This window comes from Gymnoscopelus braueri (genome assembly GCF_963280865.1).
Source record: "Gymnoscopelus braueri genome assembly, chromosome: 12".
Classification (NCBI taxonomy): Eukaryota; Metazoa; Chordata; class Actinopteri; order Myctophiformes; family Myctophidae; genus Gymnoscopelus; species Gymnoscopelus braueri.
The window spans coordinates 29,546,221-29,567,208 of record NC_137614.1 but is presented as its reverse complement, the minus strand read 5'-3'; the positions used below and the strand labels follow the sequence as shown (position 1 = coordinate 29,567,208).

The following is a 20,988-nucleotide window of genomic DNA, read 5'->3' as shown; positions in this document are numbered from 1 at the left end:
ACATTTACAACTGGATTTGATGTGATTTAGCGCTATTCTCCTTATCCTATTACAATCCCTTAATGACCTCCGACTCTTTTTTTATTCTATTATCTATTGCAGTGATACTCAACCGTTTTAATTTCAAGGACCCCCAGTTTGATATGCAATGAACACAGCCCCCTATTTGATATATTTTCACTAGGCTAACCACCTTGTCTAGTCTTTTCTTTCTTTTGTTTCTTAACTCATTGAGTGCCATTGACGTGTTTCACGTGTTTTACCGCAATGGCGCAATGTGCCAATGACGTGTTTGACGTGTTTAAAAAAATAAATAAAAAAAAACGTTCAGAACCAAGATATCGTCATTTGAAGATGTGCTGCTCCATTCACTTCTTGTTTAACTTATTACTGAAAAATGCTGTATCTCGGCTCCTGAGCACTTTTTTTTAACTATGTATTTTTGGCTGGCAGTTTGCAATTATTATTTTATTTCATTGGCACTGAATGAGTTAATTTAGGGTAGCCAATTAATTTTTATTCCTTTTTTCTCCCAATTTAAAATCGGTATGCCGATGAACCCTAGCAAACCATTTCTGTGTTGCTAGAACTGTTGTACCCTTCTGGCTCACCCGCCAGCAAGGAGAGGAGCCCCCACCAGGAGGACGTAGAGCTGTCATCCTACTCAACAACACCCCCTGCCGACAAGCACCAACCCAGCCCGTAGGAGTCGACAGTGCAGAGACAAAGATCACCCTTCCACGAACAGGACCAATTGTGTTCGTACTATAGACGCTCGGCCATGCCAGAAGCAACACGGTGGAATTGAACCCGACTCCACGGTGGTGGACAGGTACTTTACCCCTGCGTCCACCCGAGCTCACTTTAGTCTACTTTTAAAGCTGTATTATACCAGTATTATATCTTGTTTTTATACTGTATATTGCTACCAGAGTGTGCAGAGCATGTCACACGAACATTTCACTGCTTGTTCTTGTGTTAGTGAGGGACAAATAAACCCCTTTGAATCTTTGACAAATGTTGAACTAGTAGTTGCTAAATGATCTGTGACACTATTATGAATGAATGTATTGCCCACTCACCAAGGTTAGCCTGCAGGTTAGGGTTGACATACAAGTCCTTGCTCCACTCCACCATGCACTTGAGGATCGACACCAGGCACTCCAGACCCTTCTTACGCAGACTCAGCTCCTGGAATGTTCACACACACACACATATATGGGTCCATTTGGTTCTACTGGTACACTCCCTAATTTACAAATAAACTGGAGGATTTTACTGTTTATGTGTAGGTTAATTAGTCACAGAAAAACACATATATTTAAGTAATTTTAGATGTTCTCAAAATGGATGCAAATGCAATATATACACACTTTACAGTAAGTGAACAGATGCTGAATGTCACAGGGTGTACCTGTAGAGGGGTGATTCCCAGCTCCTGCCCACTCCTGCCCATAGCGATCTTAGATAGGTCGTTGACCAGCCGCTCAAAGATGTTGGCGGCATTTAGGTCACAGTCGTAGTTCACGTAAATGTCCACCACACACTGGGCATCTGCGGGAAATGAACCAGTGGACGATTAAAGCTGAGTTTAGACTACACGATTGTAGCCCCGATTATACACTCGCACTCATTTTTGGAGCTCACCGAACAACGCCCCAGATCGGAGGAATATCAGAGTTTGCTTGCCAAGGATTTGATTAAGATGCAACCTGAACATGATCCGAGCACTCACAGATCCCTGACAGATATCTAGCATATTAGTCTAGATATCTGGACCTGGTGATTCCAAATAATGTACCATGAAACGTGTTGTGACCAGCAGAGAGCAGAGATGAGCTACAGCTAATGAGAGCACAGGGAAGGTGGACACGGGTGCTTGTTTGATTGTGTGAACACGAGTTATTATCTTTTTTAAATAGACAGACATGATAATGATAAAACCTTTATTGATCCGGATCCCAGTGGGGAAATTCAGGTGTAAATATTGGTAAAGCAATAAAAGCAATGTTGACATTGCAGTGTTAAATATAGTTAAGCTATAAAATATAGCTAAGCTATAAAAGTAGTTGGAATCTGTACCATGGACCACTTAACGTACTATAAGGCCTGTGTGGCCATGGCCCTACCAGAATAGACTTTTTTTTAAGGGGCTAAAGCATCAACCAAATGATTGGATCATTATAACTGGAAAACTGCTGCTTTGAAAAATAAGTGTTGTACGTCCCCTGGGCCACCAGGCAGCCACGTTTAGGAGAGATTAGCCTGGCAAGGCTGGCATTACACATGACCTGAATATTTATAAAATGCTGACTCATGAACCAAGATTATTTAGAAGAAATAAACCAAATAAATGTCCTGTGTCACATCTTTCGTTTCATGACCTAACAGACTTGTCGGACGTGTGGCCTGGTGAAAGACCTTGTTGTGTGGAAATCACGTAAAAGCAAGAAAACAAAGTGTTGGGTGGGTGTAAATGTTTCTACTTCAAACAGGGTAAGAAATGTGTGGACCAGCAGGTTTGTACCTGCACAGATGCGTGTGAGGGTCTGAATGACCATCCACTTGTGCTCAAAGGAGCTAGAGGACGTCTCCAGGATGGTCAGGAAGATCTCCCTGAAAAACACCTGAAACAGAAAGATAGACAGAGGGAGATGAGAGGTGGTCAAGTGATACATAGTAGCCAGATGACTAATGCCTACCAGAGCAACATGGATGTCGAATGCTTTGAGATGAGTTTAATCAAATCTGGGACATTTTGATGTTCCCTTTAATCACTAGGGTACCACACCAAATCTCTTTACAAAAAATAGCCAATCAACAAGCTCACAACGCGTCGCACCACAACCCGGTGTGAGCTTGTAGATTGACTCACCCTAGTCAACTTGTGAGCTTGGTTAATGACTCTTGGTTAACGATTCTAATTCCATAAATCAGCCTCACAGATTAACCTCAAACCTTTTAAAGCATTATTAAAGTTTGGTAGAGGTTTTGGTTGTGTCGTTACCTTGCCATGATGTAATTGCAAACATTGGAGATATCAATAGTTGCTCCATAGTCTCCCCACTGACTTATATTACATGCCTTAACACATTGACCGCCGGGCCCGTAGTTCTACGGGCCGTTAAATCCAACGGTTAAGCGCCGATCCCGTAGCCTACGGGCTGTGGTGCTTTTTCCTTTTTTTTCGAAAAAAAAAACTTTTTTCAATTTTCTAGTACGGCACATTTCATTGGAACACCACCGGAAACAGAATTATTTGGGATCCGGTTTTGACGATCACGCCGGCTCCCATTCTAAAGCGCACACTGAGACGCCATTTTCTTCGATTGTAGTTTTTCTCCTCGCTGATCACTGTTTAACATAAACCGTTCTAACTCAAACATGGATGCCCCGTTTGACACGTGGTTTGGACTGGTAGACACAGGGAGATGTCCGCGATGTTTACAAACAGTGCACAGATCAATCTTAAGGATTTTAACGAGGTCTATGGCGACGTGAAAAAAACAAAAAACAACAATAAAACGTTGGCACTGGTGAGTACATTATGAGATTAACCTCGGGCGGTCAATGTGTTAACAGGTCTCAAAGTCACCCTTTTAGCACACAAATGAACGCAAACAAATCAAATTCTGCCAATGTATAAATTACAAAACCCGATTCAGACTATTTTGGGAGAATAATTTGGATTATCAAATGTGAATCAACGGAGCAACTACTGAAGATATCTTGCCAATATTTGGAGTTACACCATGGCAAGGTAACCAACTACACAGCCTAAATCTCAGACTTTAATGATGCTTTACATCTTTAACTTTTAGTCTTCACTGAATGCCAAAATTATTTCTGGCCACGTTTGCCCACTGCCAGAGATTTTTCATTGAAAAAAAAAAAGTACTCAGGAGCCGAGATACAGAATGTTTAAGTTTTAAGTTAACAAGGAAGTGGATAGGAGTCTAGATCTTCGAAAAATCATATTTCCTTGGTCTTTGGGTCAAATTTAAAAAAATAAAAAATAAATAAAAACGTTTTTTAAGTTCACGTAGATCTACGCGACTGGCACGTGGCGGCTTTAAATAGGTTCGCGTAGATCTACGCGATTGGCAGTCAATGGGTTAAGTGTACTACACAGGATGACTATTCCTCCTTTAAACATCATACAATGTTCCATCACGTGACATAAAGTATTATATCCCCTCCACTGCTCGCCCGCAGATATGACAGCACCAGTGTACCTCGATCTGCATCTTGAGGTGGACCTTGAAATGTGACAGCAGCGTGAGGAAGATGGCCAGGGAGAGCTCGAACACCTCAGGCACGGAGGAAACACCGTTCTTGGACAGTGCCACGCACAGGTACTGCTTGATGGCGTTGACAAACATCTCGTGGGTGCGGAATACCGGACCAGCCCCCTGGAGCACAGAGAGCAGCAGCTGCAGGGACACCACCTTGGAACGCAGCTCATGAGACCTGGAGAACAGGGAGAATAGGACATTATAGGAAGGAAGGATAGATCAATGGGTGGATAGATAGATGTTATTTGCTGTTTACATACAGTAAAACCCAAATTTAATGTTGATAACTCTCCAAAAAGCATATTAGCTGCACTGAAACTCAAGCAATATAGCCTGTATATAGAATGATGCACATGAGCATTTCAACACATTTCGGTCTTTCCCTTGTTAACTTGTGGGCCAAGGACAATGCTGCGTATTTGGGATCATAGGTATTTTAGGTGAGACAAACACCTCTCCTGTGAGGTTGCCTCAGGCTCAGCTTACCCTGGCCTATTCAAGCTGGCTGGCCTTTGGTTTCATGTTACAGTAAGCAGAGATGGTGGGGCCAAGCCAGCCAGGGATGGAAAAGGACAACTTAACCTGTGGGTGAGACTACGATGGGGCATTGCGTATCAAACAGTTGGGCTTGGGGTATTTTCAGAGAACTGAGGTGCAAGTCCCATTTTGCCACTTAAGCTGCAGCGGTCTATATAATCATAAGACCTGTCAGATGATCTGGGAGGCAGCAGGGCTCCCAGTCTAAGGAATGTAACAAACATTTCCCCCTAGTGGAACCACAGGGAATATGGTCAGTTAAGATGATATGGGAGTTAAGGGAGTTTAACAAGAATGAAGAGTTATTTTAGTGTCTAGTTGTGTACCACCAAGGAATATAAATACAAAGAAGCTAATTCCAACCAGTACACCAGATTATTTCACCCATCACTTCAACAAGAAGAAACTTATTCAGTGAAAATCAGCTGATGTAGAGATTGGCTGGAATGAAAGCCTCCATATATTCTTGGCCTTTCCAGGGCACATGACTGATCTTGAGATATACGCTGGGATTTGTAGGGAAAATAACCAAAGGAAATTTTCAGGGCTTACTTAGGGTCCGGAGGGCCATCTGCCAAAGGTTTCATGGAGAGCTTGCACAATGAGCGGAACACCAGGAAAGCGTCCTTCTGAAGCACGTGAGAGAATCGCGCAGCTGACTGGCCTCCATGCAGAGCCTCGGTGTCCTGGTACACACACAAACACACACACACACACACACACACACAGATAAGATGGATTCCCTTGTAGTAGTACACTACATTTACTGTACATCTAGGTCAGAATGGAGGCCAAATGAGAGCAAATTTTTATAGTGTCGTAGCTTCATGGTAGAAGTGCTGCGGTTTTCCTGAGGCTCAGATCAGTGCACCAGGCCTTGGGCAAGCCACATCAATAACTCTTAAACACTATCTTGTATGCATCTTTAGACATCTCAGGGCTGGGTTATAAACAGCTGTGCATGCAGCATAGAGATGCGTGCCTCACCAGCATGTCTGCGGAGGACACAGACGCACGGTCCTCTAAGATGCCATTCATCTGTTGGCCCTCGGGTCTGCCTCTGGGGGGGGCCACCTCTGTAATGTGCTCAGGGACAGGATGGGATGCGTGGTTACCTCCTGGGAGAGATAATTGCAATGGAAAAATTAAGAGCAAGATTAAGGGGGCACTAACACTAAATAGTTTCAATTCATGTGGAGAGGAGAGGGGAGAACTCAATTCAACTCAAGGGTATTTGTATAGCTCTCAATCACCTTTACAGTTTCAAAGGTGTTTACAGACCCACATTTAACAAAGGAAACAAACAACACCCCCTGTCCTTAGACCCTCAAGTGGGCAAGGAAAAGTCCTTCACGGAAAAAGAGAAGGAAGAAATCTCAGGAAGGATCACAAAAGATGGCCATTTCAGGGTCGACAGGTGTGCGATAGGTATCGAGTGATCAATATTAAAATGCAAGACAAACAAATGAACAAATCTGTCCATGTCCAAATGATACACAATACCATTAGTAGTACTGTATATTGATGATAATACATAAAAAAAAATACAATGATGGTTCTCAACCTTACTGTCCCCAGTAAGGTTCACAAGACAGTCACCATAGAATATGGTACTGTCTGACGCAGATCAGTTGAGGAAACATAGCCATGGCTAAGAGTGGAAGAGAGAAGAGAAGCGGTTCTGACCCGTTTCAGACTCCGTCTGTATCCGTGGTGGTGGTTGTGACGTCTCTTCTGCCTGCTCTGCCTCAGTCCCTGCCGTCTCCGTGGTTGTTGGATCACTCTCTGGACTTTCCCCTTCCTCTGCGGGCTGGGTCACAGCGGGGGGCGTCTCTGCACCTTCATCTTCAAACGCGGAGTCTGAAGATGAAGACCAACACATTGAACGTTGGAATGTTTCATCAAACTAACTGCACACCCCACAGTTCATTAAGAATACCAGGTTGGGACCTTAGGACCGATCACTTCATACACATTTCATATCTGATGCTACTTGCAAAAGGAACTGCCTTTATTTCTATTTTATTTATTTATTAACACATTGGGTGCCAGAGGTTTATTAAAATATTATACGTTGAGTGCCTGCATTTCTTCCATCCACTTGCGTTATACGTTTCGTGCTGTGGAAGCCCCGACGCGGAAGTGCATGTAAACAAAGCGTGCGTGCGAGACGGCGGAGGGTCCCGACTAACGCCTGGAACAATAATATTTCTAACGCGATCCTCCATTGCAGCGTGATCGCCGATCGAAAACGGCTCGTTTCCACCACGTTAAAAAGAAATGGAGATATTAAGCTTTTAGTCAAGGAGATAACATTGAAAACGCCGACCGGAAGGATTTTTGACATGGAGCCAGATCCAGCCTCTTCTTCTCAGAAACTCCTTGGGTGATGTCAAAGTTTCGTTTTAGCGCCCCACGTGGCCCACATGTATAAAAATAGAATTGGGTCAAAAACGGTCCGGACCGTTTTCGGCACTTCTCGTTTGGATCCTCAAAAACGGTCCGGACCGTTTTTGGCATTCAATGTGTTAAGTACACACCTTATGTATATTTGATATTGTTGTTTAGTTTTTTGACATTTTACTTTTTTTATTATAGATGCTCTATTTTGTAACTGCAATTTGTGGGAGCTTGTATGGAGAAAAACAAAATTTACTTTAAGCTGGAGTTTAGTTGTAGTCTTACAAAACATTAGGCTACTCTCGCCACCAGTCTGTCTGTGTGAGGATAGGGACCTCATGCCATGACCTCACTATTTGCTGCTACGCAGCAAATAGTGATATTTTCACATCTCCTGTTAATAAAGACGGCTCCACAACAATGCTGTTGGTGTAACTAAACCATTAGCTGAAACAAATACTGTTTTACATGCATGGATTACACAGACATTCAAGAAATTCCACATTCTCCTTACAATACATTTCCTGGTAGTTGAGGTGCATTCACATGGGGCGAGACAGGTACTACTCGCCCCATGTGGGCGAGCCGCTCCCGGTTGTTTGACAGAGAAGCTTGCAGCTTACAAAAAGAAAATGAAAATACACTGCATCCTCACACATCTTAACTGCACTGGGGGTCTAGGGGAGTGTTGAATCCATAAACAAATGAAAAACAGAATATGTGCTAAAAACGTGGCACAGCTATGGTCGCAATGCTATGAAAACAAATTTTACACCCACCGCACCCCAAGCTACCACCCCCTTCTTAATTCTGTTCCTGTATCATTCTATTTCTACAGTGAGATCTATCTAACAAATTGTTCTTCTTTTTTGGCATTAGACACCGCTGTGGTCGTTTGTCTGCAATTGCTGAAACTGACTCTGGTCCATGAAAGCCTCAATATCCCCTAGTATAATCCATTAAATTGTAGTTTACATATTCTCTCCTTATCCATATTCCATATATCCATATTCAAATATATAGTGGAGATGAAACCCAAGAATGGAAATCCTTTCTTAATTTAACTGAAGTCTAGGGGTTTAACACCAGTCTGCAGAAGTGAACCGCCCACACCCCATAATTTCACTAGTATACACAGTATATAATAAAGATGAAAGTGAAAGTCTGATTAAAACCATTACCTGAAGTGGGCGTGACCTGTTCTATGACCGCTGCTTCGTCCACCTCTGTCTTAGCGTCCACCTCTGTCTTAGGGTCCACTTCTGACTTAGCGTCCACCTCTGACTTAGCGTCCACCTCTGACTTAGCGTCCACCTCTGTCTTAGGGTCCACTTCTGACTTAGCATCCACCTCTGCCTTAGCGTCCTCATTTTCCCCATTGATGGAAGGCGTGTCTGGGGCGTGGTCATGGGCTGATGGTGGGGGCGTGGGTGAGCAGTCAGCGGTGGTAGTGGTGGAGTTGGTGAGGTCAGGGGTGCTGGCTGCAGGGGAAGGGGACGGGGAGCTGTTGGGCTCTGGGGTTGGGGTTCGGTCGGAGCGAGGTGAGGCAGACCTCCGACCCCCTGGGACCGGGGAGGGGTTCTGCTGCTGGGGCAGACGCAAGCGGTCCTTCTCCTGCTCTTGGGCTTCCAGGGCCTGTGGTCGGCAGGGTAGAAGATCATAGAAGATGTCATGCGCTAGGAACTTATTATAAAAAGTGCGCTCCTGAGTTACTGACGGTCACGGTCAGTCACACAAATTGAACAGGTTGTCCATCAAAAGAAAGGATAAAAGAAAAACTGAATTGAAGGTACATTCATTTAATTCATGAATTGTAAAGTTGATGGTACACAGATGAATTGTATAATTATAAGGAAAGATGATGCATGACACCATCGAGGAATACAGACATACAGTACGCTGTACAGGATAATTGTGACAACACTTTTAAAGTCAGATCTTCCAGGTCTCTACTTACCGCCTGGTTCTCCATGCGCGTGAAGATGACATTGAGCATCTGTGTGAGCGTGGCCTTGGCAGTGGTCTGGTTGATGAGGTTGCGACTGGCCAGGTAGATATTGTAGCATGTCCTGACCGTCAGCAGCACCGTGCCCTCATGGATCTCTATGTGTGGGGAGGTGACCGCCGTGAGCAGGGCCTGCCTCCGGCAGAGGAAGAGAGGTAAAAAGGTGATATGATTTTCCTATTAATAGGATATCCTGTTTAGGAGGCTCATCTGCTGTACCTAAGATCTTTCAGTGACCCATTATTACACACCGACTTGTGGATATTCAGCCACCAGAACCTCCACAATCTACATAATTTGACTGGTTAGGGTAAATCATATGTTTATAGCTGGCAGCTGGTTAGGTTAGTTAATTAGTTAATTTTAGTTAAGGTTAGGTAGTTGGTGTGGTTAAGGATCTGGGAGGGGGATTTGGTGTTGTTAGGAACAACAACATTTTGTGTTGCCCCACTTGGCACTGACTTCCAAATTCAGCTTCAGAGGCAAGAGTAGACTGCAAATATCTTGATATCGGTCAGGTAAAGCTTTTGTCAACAGTGATAAAACTTGATAAAATCTTGCTTGTTGTGACAGGACAGACTTTGCCCTTTCCAAGCTGGACCTGCCTACTGTATCACGCCATTAAAAGGAAGACAGTTATGTGTCACACCTACTTTGTGAACCCATACCATGGCTTTTCAAACCAGATGGACCGGTGAATGTGGGCAAAATATATTTCTACTGTAGTTACACAAAAGAGGAAATAATAAGACAACGCTAACACTTTTGTCTCGTTAAGTTAAATAAAAAGTCATCACGTTCATGATTTTTCTTAAAGGAAATATATATATCTCATAACTCAGTATGCTTTTTTCCAAAAAGTGTACAACATCTTTCCACAAAGCTTTTAGGCAAATAGCCTATGCTCTTATCCAGAGCGGCTTACTAAGAGTGGGTAATTCCAGCGTCTTGCTCAAGCACACTTAAGATTGCTCACACAGATATTTGCTATGCAAAAAACAACTGAGATTGCATTTCCCTGTGTTTGTATGCATACAGTACAACACAGTGAAACAAAGCAATGCCATGTGGTAAAGAATTTTTGCAGGATCACTCTGCAATTAGCCTGGTTCCAGACGAATCTGCCTTTGCAAAATTGCATCGCACTTTAGCCCTCGGCAGATTAGGTCTGGCTCCCCTCAATAGAGATTTAATTTCTCTCCCTCCGAAGTCGAGAGGGACCAATCAAGGCCCAGTATCCAAATGTGGGCGGGCTTATCACCTTATTTGGAGCAATGACATACAATGCAGGAGACTCATTTTCAGTTTTTCACAACAAAGATGGACGCCCCCATAGCATCGGTAGTAAACGCGTTAGATAATATTTATTTTCTAAAAGACGAACAAACAATTGCCCTTAAAGCTTTTGTTGGAAAGAAAGATGTGTTAAGAATAGTTTCATCTGGTTACCAGACTAAATACGAGTGGGGCTAGCTTTCGTTGTTTACTATTTCAGCACCGGCGCTTGTGTGTGACGTAGCAGGAAGCACTGCTCTGATTGGTTTTAGGCCAATAGAGTCCGTTTTTATCTTTTTGTAAGCGCCCCTTGGAAAAGAATCTATCGTTGATAGGGACCAGACTAATATCCACGCAGTGTGTCGTGTGATATTGTCTGGCCACGCGAGGCTACTCTGCAATGGCATCCAGCAACAGGGGCATTTTATTACATTATCAAATTAGTGGGGAAATAGTTACTTTCATTAGTGTACACAATTACACTCCATGAAGAATTAAGATGAGATATTCTTAAGGAGCTCCTCTGAAAGTGTATAGTGAAGAGGTAAATTTTACCTGAATTAGTGTACATTTTGCCACACCCCCACTCTAACTACTGCCAAATAACAAGGCTAGAAGGCAGGAAAACAAACAAAGCTCCCAACATTCCTCATAGATGTAATGACAGGTGTTGTTAGATCCCTGCGGATGGGCCCACCTTGATGATCTGCAACTGGACGCCCTCGTCCGTCTGTGGACCCTGGAAGCAGTTGCAGATGGTCTCCACCAGGCGGTCGATCAGCCTCTTGCCTGGGGTCCCACCATCTGGGGCATTCCCCGTGATGTGGCCATATGCTATTAGCTTCTAATGTTGGCAACAGAGAGAATGGACAGGTTAGAGGAGGAGGAGTAGTGTGTGTGTGTGTGTGTGTGTGTGTGTGTGTGTGTGTGTGTGTGTGTGTGTGTGTGTGTGTGTGTGTGTGTGTGTGTGTGTGTGTGTGTGTGTGTGTGTGTGTGTGTGTGTATGTTGCATGCGGTTTATGTATACACACACACATACATATGTACATGTATTTTTACTTGTCAATGTACATTTTTCAAGTAACATTTTGAGAAGATACACAGGATTTTTACAGATTGAATGCAGTTTGTTTTATTTTGTATTTTGTTCCTTTGACATAAAAAAAAACTCTTATTGAGCCCCAATCTGTTACTGGGGTGGTGTTTTTCCTTCATAATCCCTTTGGCCCTACTCAAGCACCTGCTGTTGCATGTGTCTTGCAGGGACAGGAGAGAGCTCCCTGTGGTGCGCTCAGACTGCACCACCTTCTGCAGCACTTGTATATCTGGGGAAGAGCTATTGCCATACCATACAGTGATGGCCCCTGCTCTGGGTGGTAGTAGAGTAGCACTGGTGCCCCGGTGATCATGGGGGGGAGGGGGGTAAAACCTCTGCTTATGCATGAAGAAGCCCACGATCATCTCCTTGGTCTTTCGGACGTTCAGCAAACTTTATGATGGTGTTGATATTGACACTGATGTTGAAGCCGTTTTGAAAAGACTCGCATGTTGTTGATATTGAAGCTGTTTTGAAAAGACTCCCATGAAGTGAAACTAAATGGTAATTCAGGCTTAGTGTCAAGACAAAAAAACCCAGTGTTATGAAATATGAAATTAATGTAGGAGTTCAGTGTTACACCAAAACCTGTGACAATGAATTATGTGACTAATCACTGAGGACTCCCTCTTCAGCAATGCCCATCTTGTAAAACTGTTGCTGTGGGAGCAATTTCAGACTGAACTAGACGGGTCGCAATTCAGGGCAATTGCAAAGTGTGGTTGCGCCGACGCCGGTCGCGGGTCGTTGCCGCCGGGACGCGAGGAATATGCTTGGAGGAATACCGTCGGAGGCCGCGTGACGTGCCATTCGAATTTGGTTCTGATTGGATCCTGTGTTCGTGATACATGGCGTTTTGATTTGAAGAAATAGGCCCCTCCCACTAAAATAAATAAGCCCCTCCCACAAAGATAGCGGGCCAATGACAGGGAGGAGTGATCCCCCCAAAAATCATGTTTTTGCATCAAACGGTTACGTTTTGCACAGTTGTGGCGCCCCCTATGGGTCAAAGTGGAAATGCTTTTGGGGATTCGTTGAGTAAACCACCCTCGACATGTGATTAAAATTTGGGATCGATTGGACGTTTCGTTCGTGATTTTTGGCCTTTTTGGTAAAATGGGCTCCTCCCACTAACTTTGGAAGCCAATTACGGACGAACGGTAAGGACTATCAAAATGCCGTTTGGATAGGTTTATTGCATGAGTCCATAGATCACGTGTACCGATTTTTGTGAGATTTGGAAAAAAAAAATTGGAAAAGGTGCAAAAAGTTTGTTTTGAAGAAAATTCAAAATGGCGGAAAATCTATCCTGACGCAAATGGGCGTGGCCTATATGGGGAGATGCGCAGTGACCCAAGGAATCCAGGGAAAATACATTTTGATTTTACGACCTACGGTTCAAGAGTTATAGGCCAAAACGTAAAGGGCGCTGTTATAGCGCCACCATGTGGCCGATTAGTGTAATTATTTTTTCAATAATTTCGGACTAAATTATGAACCTCCACTCCAAATGTGGTAACTCTAGCTCTTACGGTTTTTGAGATTTTTTTTTACATTAAAGCGGATGGGGACATTTAATGCACTAATAAATCAATATCAATTAAACTATGTAACCAATCTCTTAGCAAAGTACAAGCGCACGATTCCCGGTGAGGCCGGTCATTTTGACATATGGCACTAAATTGGGAAAAATAAACTGTGGGAGGAGTAGCAGCCTGAAATAAAGTTTATCTAGTGGAATAAAGTCGGTAGAGTACTATAGTCTGGTTGCCCATTCGGGCAACCACACTAATAATGAAACGTGAAACAAAATAGAGTGTCGGGCCACTATATGATACCTCAAGTTGAGGACTTGAGAATGACTCGAACTACTCAAGCAAAGTTGACTTGATAACACCTCTGGTGTGAGCTTGTGTGGACTGCAGTGACAAGAATATTTACCTGTAGACAGTCAAGCGAGGTGCTGACTATCCGTGGGGACTTTGACTGACAGGCCAGCTCGAAGGGCAGGACGTATTTGTCAGCCTCAATGTAGTTGGCTCTGGGAGGAACCACAGTGCCATCTCTGCAGAAAAATGCGAGAGAGAAAGTTAACATATACACAGTACGCCACAGAACAGAATGAGACAAAACAGAGCGGAGAAGAGTGGAGTGGAACAGAGTGGAGTAGAGCACAGCAGACGGAATGAAAACACGATAACACACAAGAAGGAGGGCAAAACAGAACAGAATCTCAGAGTCAAGGCCTGTGGAAGAGGCTCTAGTACAGCATGATGTAATTGAAAATATCTGCTGCTAGTGCATTACAAAAGGAAGACACGATGAGACAAAGTAATAGTACAATACAGCTGAAAGTACTTTAAAACAGCTCACATTGTTTTGTTAGTAAAAACCAATAAGGTTGTTTGAGGTAATTTTTAATAGCACTCTAAGCATTAAATTGGACAGTCAATCTTCACATATTTGTTTTATTTCAATGCGTTATTAAATTGCCATAGATTCGATTGCCATCAAACGAATGACCTGAAAATGAGTGGACGTGTTAATAGCTGCTGTTACTTAGGAGCAGAGGCTATAAAACAGGCAAAGGACCTCTGCTGCAAATCAGAGAGAGCAGCTAGCGTCCACCGCAGCCCAAAGAAATGGCTTTGAGGCACTTCTGTCTGTCCAAACAGAGTAAAATAAGAGGAATGTAGGAGTTCTATCTCATGTTGGGAAAAGGAGGTTAAATTAACAATGTTTTTTCACAGCATACTTACTTTTGTTTCTCAAGCTCTGCTTTGATTTCATCTGCAATGGGAGACAGAGAAAAATTAATTAGGTCAGAAGTCCATACTTTTACTTTTTTATCTCTGATAGCAATGTCTCGCTTGATCCAATTAATTAAAGCGATCTTCAGAGCTAAATGTGTAACCACATAATTGGTTTCAGCACAGAGCCAGACCCACTTGACTGCTTGTGGGGGTTACAGCTGATGACAAATAGTAGCTCTAAATGTGATATATACACTTACATCTAACAGTTAGAGCTAATGCATAGCCGTGTAATAGACTCCAGCCCAGACTCAGAAGCACTTGACTGTAGTCATAGAGGTTGATGAACGACTAATGACATACAGAGAACTATAGTTCTATAGTAACTTTTAAATTTTGACGCTTTTAATGGTTATAGTGTACTTTTAAATCATGCCAATAAAAAGATTCAATTCAATTCAAAACTGTCCAATGGCTTTGATGTTTCCTTTTAGCAGGCTGAATCTTCTATCCGGGGTATATCTTGTTAAACTATTGAGTGGCCCACACAATCTGGAATACATCAACCCAGCTGTTATTGCTCATTAACGCTGAACCCAATTTGTGCTGGCACCTCGGTTAGCCCACTCTTACTGCCCCTACTTGCCCCACAAAGGCTATTCATATCGGTTACCAGCTGCAGTGCCATCAAGACTGCCATCTCTTTTCATGTTTTAGACGTCCACTTGAGTGATCCAAAGCTCCATATACACATAACACAATGCTATGCAGCTGGCCCATTGAAAGAAAACAAGCCACAAAACACAGCACTGGAAGTCAGGGTCCCGGCTCCATAGTGCTCACATAAAGTGTTATTAAGCCAGATGTGGCCCAGAACTGTTATGCTATGTGAGCAGTAGAGCTAAATTGAGTTTGTGTATGGTAGTAAAAAACATACTTATGCTGCAGACATTGTGAAGGAAACTAATTGCACAATATTCTGTATATTCAATTGAAAATTGCACAACATTCACTCCAACTCCAACGCTGTCAATTCATGAACTATGACCTGTCATCTCAGATATCCTAAAAAGAATGTGGTATCAATTCTCCTCAATGTAGGCCAATCACTGACGTGACCAAAATTTGTTACCACGCAGCACACACAGAGCTTTGTAGAATTATAGGATGATAGAGGTCCGTACACACCAGGAGCGTGACGAATAAACAATCCAAAATATTTCACATCAAACTATTTGGTGCCTCATTCATACAGGTTGATGCTTATCTTGATTTATTCACGCTGAAAAATAGACATGATTTCAGAAAAACTATTACGTTGCTTTATTGCCATATAATGTTCATGTTCTAAATGGATTATGCTCATGTCACAAACAGCAGTTTAAATGAATGCAAATTCATCACACAAAATAAACAGTCCCGGTGTGAAAAGACCTTAAGTCAGGAGCTTGGCTATCATTTAAAATGTCCACAAAAACAAAGACAATAACAATTAACTTTCTCTCCACTGCATACCTATTCTGTAATCATGTAAACATTAGATCACTCAGACGGCGTTCAAAGTCCACAGTGTAACAACTGGTAGACTCATTTGTTTTGAGGAACAATGAGATCAAGAGAGGGGCAAGCAGAAGCACTTGTGTATTATGAACTTGACCTTAACACTGGAGGGACACTGCAACAATGACCTGCAATAACAACAATGTTATTACTTATTAACCGGCTCAACTTCTTCCATTTAGGCTTGAGGACTATTTTTGGCTACAAACACATGGCAAGCATGAGATTCCAAGGTGAGAGAACACATTATTGCCTATGGTTCTCAGGTCTACACCTGATGTAGGCTAAAAAGTCGAATGCATCCCTTTCGTGAGTACCCCAAAATTCTTATCAGTAACTCTACTAAGATTAAGCACAAATGTGTGTACATCTGAGTGGAGTGAAAAGCAGTACAACAGCTTGCGAGGAAAGTTGAGTGTAGTCTCCTAGCTTACCTGCATCATGAATAATGACTGAGCACAGCCAGCCAAGTAGACAAAGCAGGTCAAAGCACAAAAAATATAAGTCTACTTCACATAAATGCCGCTTATTATGATTGTGAAGAAGGTTAACAAATGCCAAAAAAAGCTTTGTCTTTGAAAGAGCACTTTGTGAATGACAAACATGTTCATTGTCACATTTTAAAGGTTATGGTCGGGTCTATAAACAACCACTGGTGTAAACTAAAGCCTATGATGACAACCTGCAGACAGCATAAATGTATTATAATAAAGTCGATTCTGAGAATGCTGAGAATATTGAGTCAATATTGATATTGAATATTGAGTGTAAAGCAGGCAAAGCAGGTCGGCATGTTTGACCATTCCCCAAAACCATTGTAAGATCTGAGATAAACTGGAGATAAATAAGGGCTGTGCAAGACTATCCACTAACGGGTCAACTGAACAGGAACTTCTGGTAGTAAACCGATCGTAAAGGATGGAAAGCTCTTGAAGACAGAATCAGTTGGCACTCATTTAAGTTGCAAAGCAGTATGAAAAGAAAATCATTATCTCTATCATTATCTCTAAGTTTAAGCCTCTGTACATGTCATTGTTCTGCTGTCACTTGATGACACTAAAAAGGGCAGGGCATTGTGTGAGCCCAAATACAAATGACAAGAGAAATGCACTGACAAACCAGGAAGAATGGTGTGTGTTAATTGTGGCACAGCATACCTGTCCTAAGTACAAATGTAACCAAACGGGTCCATTCATTTGGTTACATTTGTACTCTCTCAGAGTAAAAAAAATGACAGTCAGGAGGATTTTACTATGTACACACAAACACACAAACACACACACACACACACACCATTCCTGTAAGAGTATCCGGAGCTCGGTTGAATGGAAAAGCCTGATCATCACAGTATCCTGGAGTTAAATGACTGAAGCGACACTGGGCTGTCTGGCTTGGTGACAGTGCTACGTACAGCACGACGATTGGCCTGTCTGTCTCGTAGAGTTATAGGTCTGTCTATGTCAGTGGTTCTCAAAGTGGGTTCCAGGGGACTCTCTGGGGTTCCTAAAATTGACCCTTACAAGTCTGCAACTCTGACAGTATACAAATGAAAAGAACACATTTTGTGCACCGTCAGAGTTAAGGAGAGACCTTGAAATGTTACAAGTTTGAGAACCACTGGTCTATGTGGCCAGAGCTATTTGGCTAAACGCTATAGTAGCATTAAGAGGCTTTGTGCCTCCTTCCTTGACAAAAAAAAGGTGACAGCAGTGATGATGATGATGATGACACGTGTGTGAATTCGGGGACGGTCAACAAAAGTGCCATTATAACGCGCCTGGACATTACTACCTGTTAACAGTCATGATTAGCCCACCTAGCTAGCTAGCTAGCTAGCTAGCTTTGACAGCTGAGGTGGATAGAGGGAGAGGCCATTGAGAGATGCTAAATATGTTAGCTTGGGTTAGCTTAGCTCATCCATTATAGTAGCCACCGGGTTATAATGTTTCATTCTAGAAGCAGAAGCAGAATATTCCAGGGTGCAGGAGGCACAGTAAAGCCACCCACCTAGCGCCACCTGGCAGGCTTTCCGCAGCTGGCTGTGCTGGCTCCTCTTCACCTCCTTGTCGGACAGGATCTTCTCCAGCGCCCTGGACAGAAACATGCTCTTGGTCTTCGTCTCTTCTATCTTCTTAGAGTGTAGTTGGTGGTGGTGGTGCTGGTGGTGTTGTTGTTGTTGTGGTGGTGGTCGACGACGTTGTTGTTGCTGCATATCGTGTCGCGTCTCCTTCAGGCCGTCATGTTGTTCGCGGCCACACGGCCCTGCGAGAATGCAGGTGACAACAGACTGGAGCAGGCTGGGCTAAGGGAAAACCCACCACACAGGCTATCCGTGTCTCTCGGTTGGCGCTGCCGCTGCTGCTACCTCAGCACAGCGCCGCCATGTTGGCTCCACGTCACGTCACGTGATCCCGACCCAGACCCCAGCTGCTGGAGCGTTTTGACCCCCGACGTCCAAAAGCCACCCTCCTCCCAGGGGGTCCGTGGTCAGACAGTCCATAAATATGTTTTTTTAAATAATATTAATTATTATTATTATTATTACAAATAAAATATTTACAGTATATAGCCTACTGTCAAATAAAATGTGTACAGTATATACTGTGAAATAAAATATGTACAGTATATACTATATATATATATATAATTTTTCGCACAAACTTCACATCATTTTTTTGTTTTCAGGAAAGGGAGGAAGAATACAGATTGATTGATTGATTGATTGATTGATTAATGTACTTTATTTAGTAAGACATGAGAATGGCAGTACATGGAAGTACAAATTCACAATACAAGGTCTACTAAACTGGGAGTCTCATTAAAGGGGAAATCCACCCATTTTCAATATTTAACTATGTCATTAATATAGCATAAAGGAGTTGTGTGGAAATAAGAAAAAATTTAAAAAAAAATTAACATTGCAAAAAAATTTAACATTGCAAAAAAATTAACATTGCAAATTACACCATGATGAGTCATCACAGTGTAATTTGCAATGTTAATTTTTTTGCAATGTTAATTTTTTTTTTAATTTTTTCTTATTTCCACACAACTCCTTTATGCTATATTAATGACATAGTTAAATATTGAAAATGGGTGGATTTCCCCTTTAAGCACTGAGCTTGTTTAAAGGGATATTTCACTTTCAAAAAAACTTTTTGTCATTTTATCGTCTACTCAGGCCTTTGTGAGCCCCCCAGACAGTTTTTAAGTTGCTCGATTCAGTATTTAGATATTTGATAGAGAGGTTTGCCTCCAGGATGGAACCCAGATAGGTAATTTCATCCTTTCTTGTGATAACATCATCACCCACTTTGATCGTGAAACTCTCAGCCTTGCTAAGGTTAGGACTGGACCCAAAGAGGATGGATTCAGTTTTACCCAGGTGTAATGAAAGTTTGTTGTCGGAGAGCCAGATGCAGATCTTGTTGAGTTCAGAGCTGAGAGTTTTCTCAACCTGCAGCCTGTCCCTGTCCGAGACTAGCAGGGCTGAGTCATCTGCGAACAGGAACAGTTTGCAGTCGCAGGCTGAAGACATATCATTCACATATATCAGGAACAGTAAAGGTCCTAGTATACTTCCCTGAGGAACACCACAAGTCACTGGGAGGGGAGGGGACTGGGTGCCGTTTACTTCCACCACTTGCTCCCTCCCTTCCAGGTAGGATCTCATCCAGTTCACCGACGTATCATCAAAACCTATTGCTTTGAGCTTATTGATCATAATTGGGTGATTAACGGTGTCAAAGGCCTTCTGGAGGTCCAGCATGACCATGCCGCAATATTTGCCCTTGTCGACATCTTGTTTGATGGAGTCGTTCAAATAGAGAAGGCATGTGTCAGTGGAGTGGTTTGTTCTGAAGCCAGATTGGAATTTGTAGATTAGATTTTTCTCGGCAAGATACTTATCGACCTGTTCATAGACTACTTTTTCCATGACTTTCGAGATGGAGCTAAGAATAGAAATAGGGCGGTAGTTGCCAAGGTCTAATTGGTTTCCTTTTTTGTACAGAGGGGTCACCCTTGCTTTTTTGAAATCGTTTGAGACCGTCCCTGTAAGATGGAAAGAAGAGCAAGGGAAAAACAACAAAAAACAACATTATACTGTACAGTATATAGACTAACAGGTAAACACACACACACACACACACACACACACACACACACACACACACACACACACACACACACACACACACACACACACACACACACACACACACACACACACACACACACTTAAAGAGGTTGGGTTTATGTTTATTCTCTCTAAATGTGTTATAACGGGCATTTTAGCTTTCTGTAAAAAATGAATTAATGAATGAATTAAGACGACACAAGATTCCCACCTCCTATTCCCAGTCAGTTGATCCCAGTCCCACTATCTTTAGGTTCAGACGCTTTTGAGAAAAGAATCAAGCGTTTCCATTTAAACCTTCACAAAAATGTCCACCAGGTGGCACTAAAATACCACAATCATATTGAGCCGTGACTGAATACCTGCTTAGTACATGTAATACATATTGAACACCATATTATTGGGTTAAACCATTTTTAACTCTATGGGTTAAACACACCACACCACACCTACCATGAACCAACAACGACACAGACCAACACAATAAGGATTGCTACATATTAGTTTATTTTATCCAGCTCATTGAATCAACAATTATACAGGTGTATCTATGTCATACCTTTGTTTTCATTTTAAAACATTTTCATTAAATGCAATAAAAATGTACATCATATATTTATATATATTTATAGTCGATAAGAAAATACTGACAATCTTCAGTACAAATCTATACCTTAGGATTTCTCTGGCAAGCAAAAATCATTGCTCAATCATAAAAAAAAAAGAACAGAGTCAAAGCAAAGAAATATTTGTAGCCTGTTTTAGCCTGTGGATCTGCTCAGACACAATGGTGTCTCTCCAAATTCTAACAATTCACAGCATGAAAAAGAAAAACCAGTTACGTCTAGCTCCCAGACCTTCCCAATGAGACAAAATAAAATGATCTATTAAAAAAACACATGTAATGGGCAATATGATCTACCATGGTG

General features: G+C 42.4%; 1 protein-coding gene across 1 annotated transcript in view; it reads right to left on the bottom strand.

Annotated features, from left to right (window-relative positions):
* The window catches only part of arfgef2 (ADP-ribosylation factor guanine nucleotide-exchange factor 2 (brefeldin A-inhibited)), a 42,414-nt gene extending 24,117 nt beyond the window's left edge, over positions 1-18,297 (bottom strand). Inside the window, exons 1-13 of the mRNA XM_080445531.1 lie at positions 17,929-18,297; positions 14,368-14,398; positions 13,550-13,673; positions 11,210-11,356; positions 9,190-9,369; positions 8,414-8,867; positions 6,519-6,692; positions 5,820-5,950; positions 5,385-5,518; positions 4,236-4,470; positions 2,528-2,627; positions 1,415-1,554; positions 1,083-1,191 (exon numbers count right to left, since the gene is read on the bottom strand). Of these exons, the coding sequence (XP_080301657.1) occupies positions 1,083-1,191; positions 1,415-1,554; positions 2,528-2,627; positions 4,236-4,470; positions 5,385-5,518; positions 5,820-5,950; positions 6,519-6,692; positions 8,414-8,867; positions 9,190-9,369; positions 11,210-11,356; positions 13,550-13,673; positions 14,368-14,398; positions 17,929-18,133 (2,164 nt within the window). The 5' untranslated portion in view covers positions 18,134-18,297. The remainder of the gene's footprint in view (positions 1-1,082; positions 1,192-1,414; positions 1,555-2,527; positions 2,628-4,235; positions 4,471-5,384; positions 5,519-5,819; positions 5,951-6,518; positions 6,693-8,413; positions 8,868-9,189; positions 9,370-11,209; positions 11,357-13,549; positions 13,674-14,367; positions 14,399-17,928) is intronic.
* Positions 18,298-20,988: the final 2,691 nt, after the last annotated feature.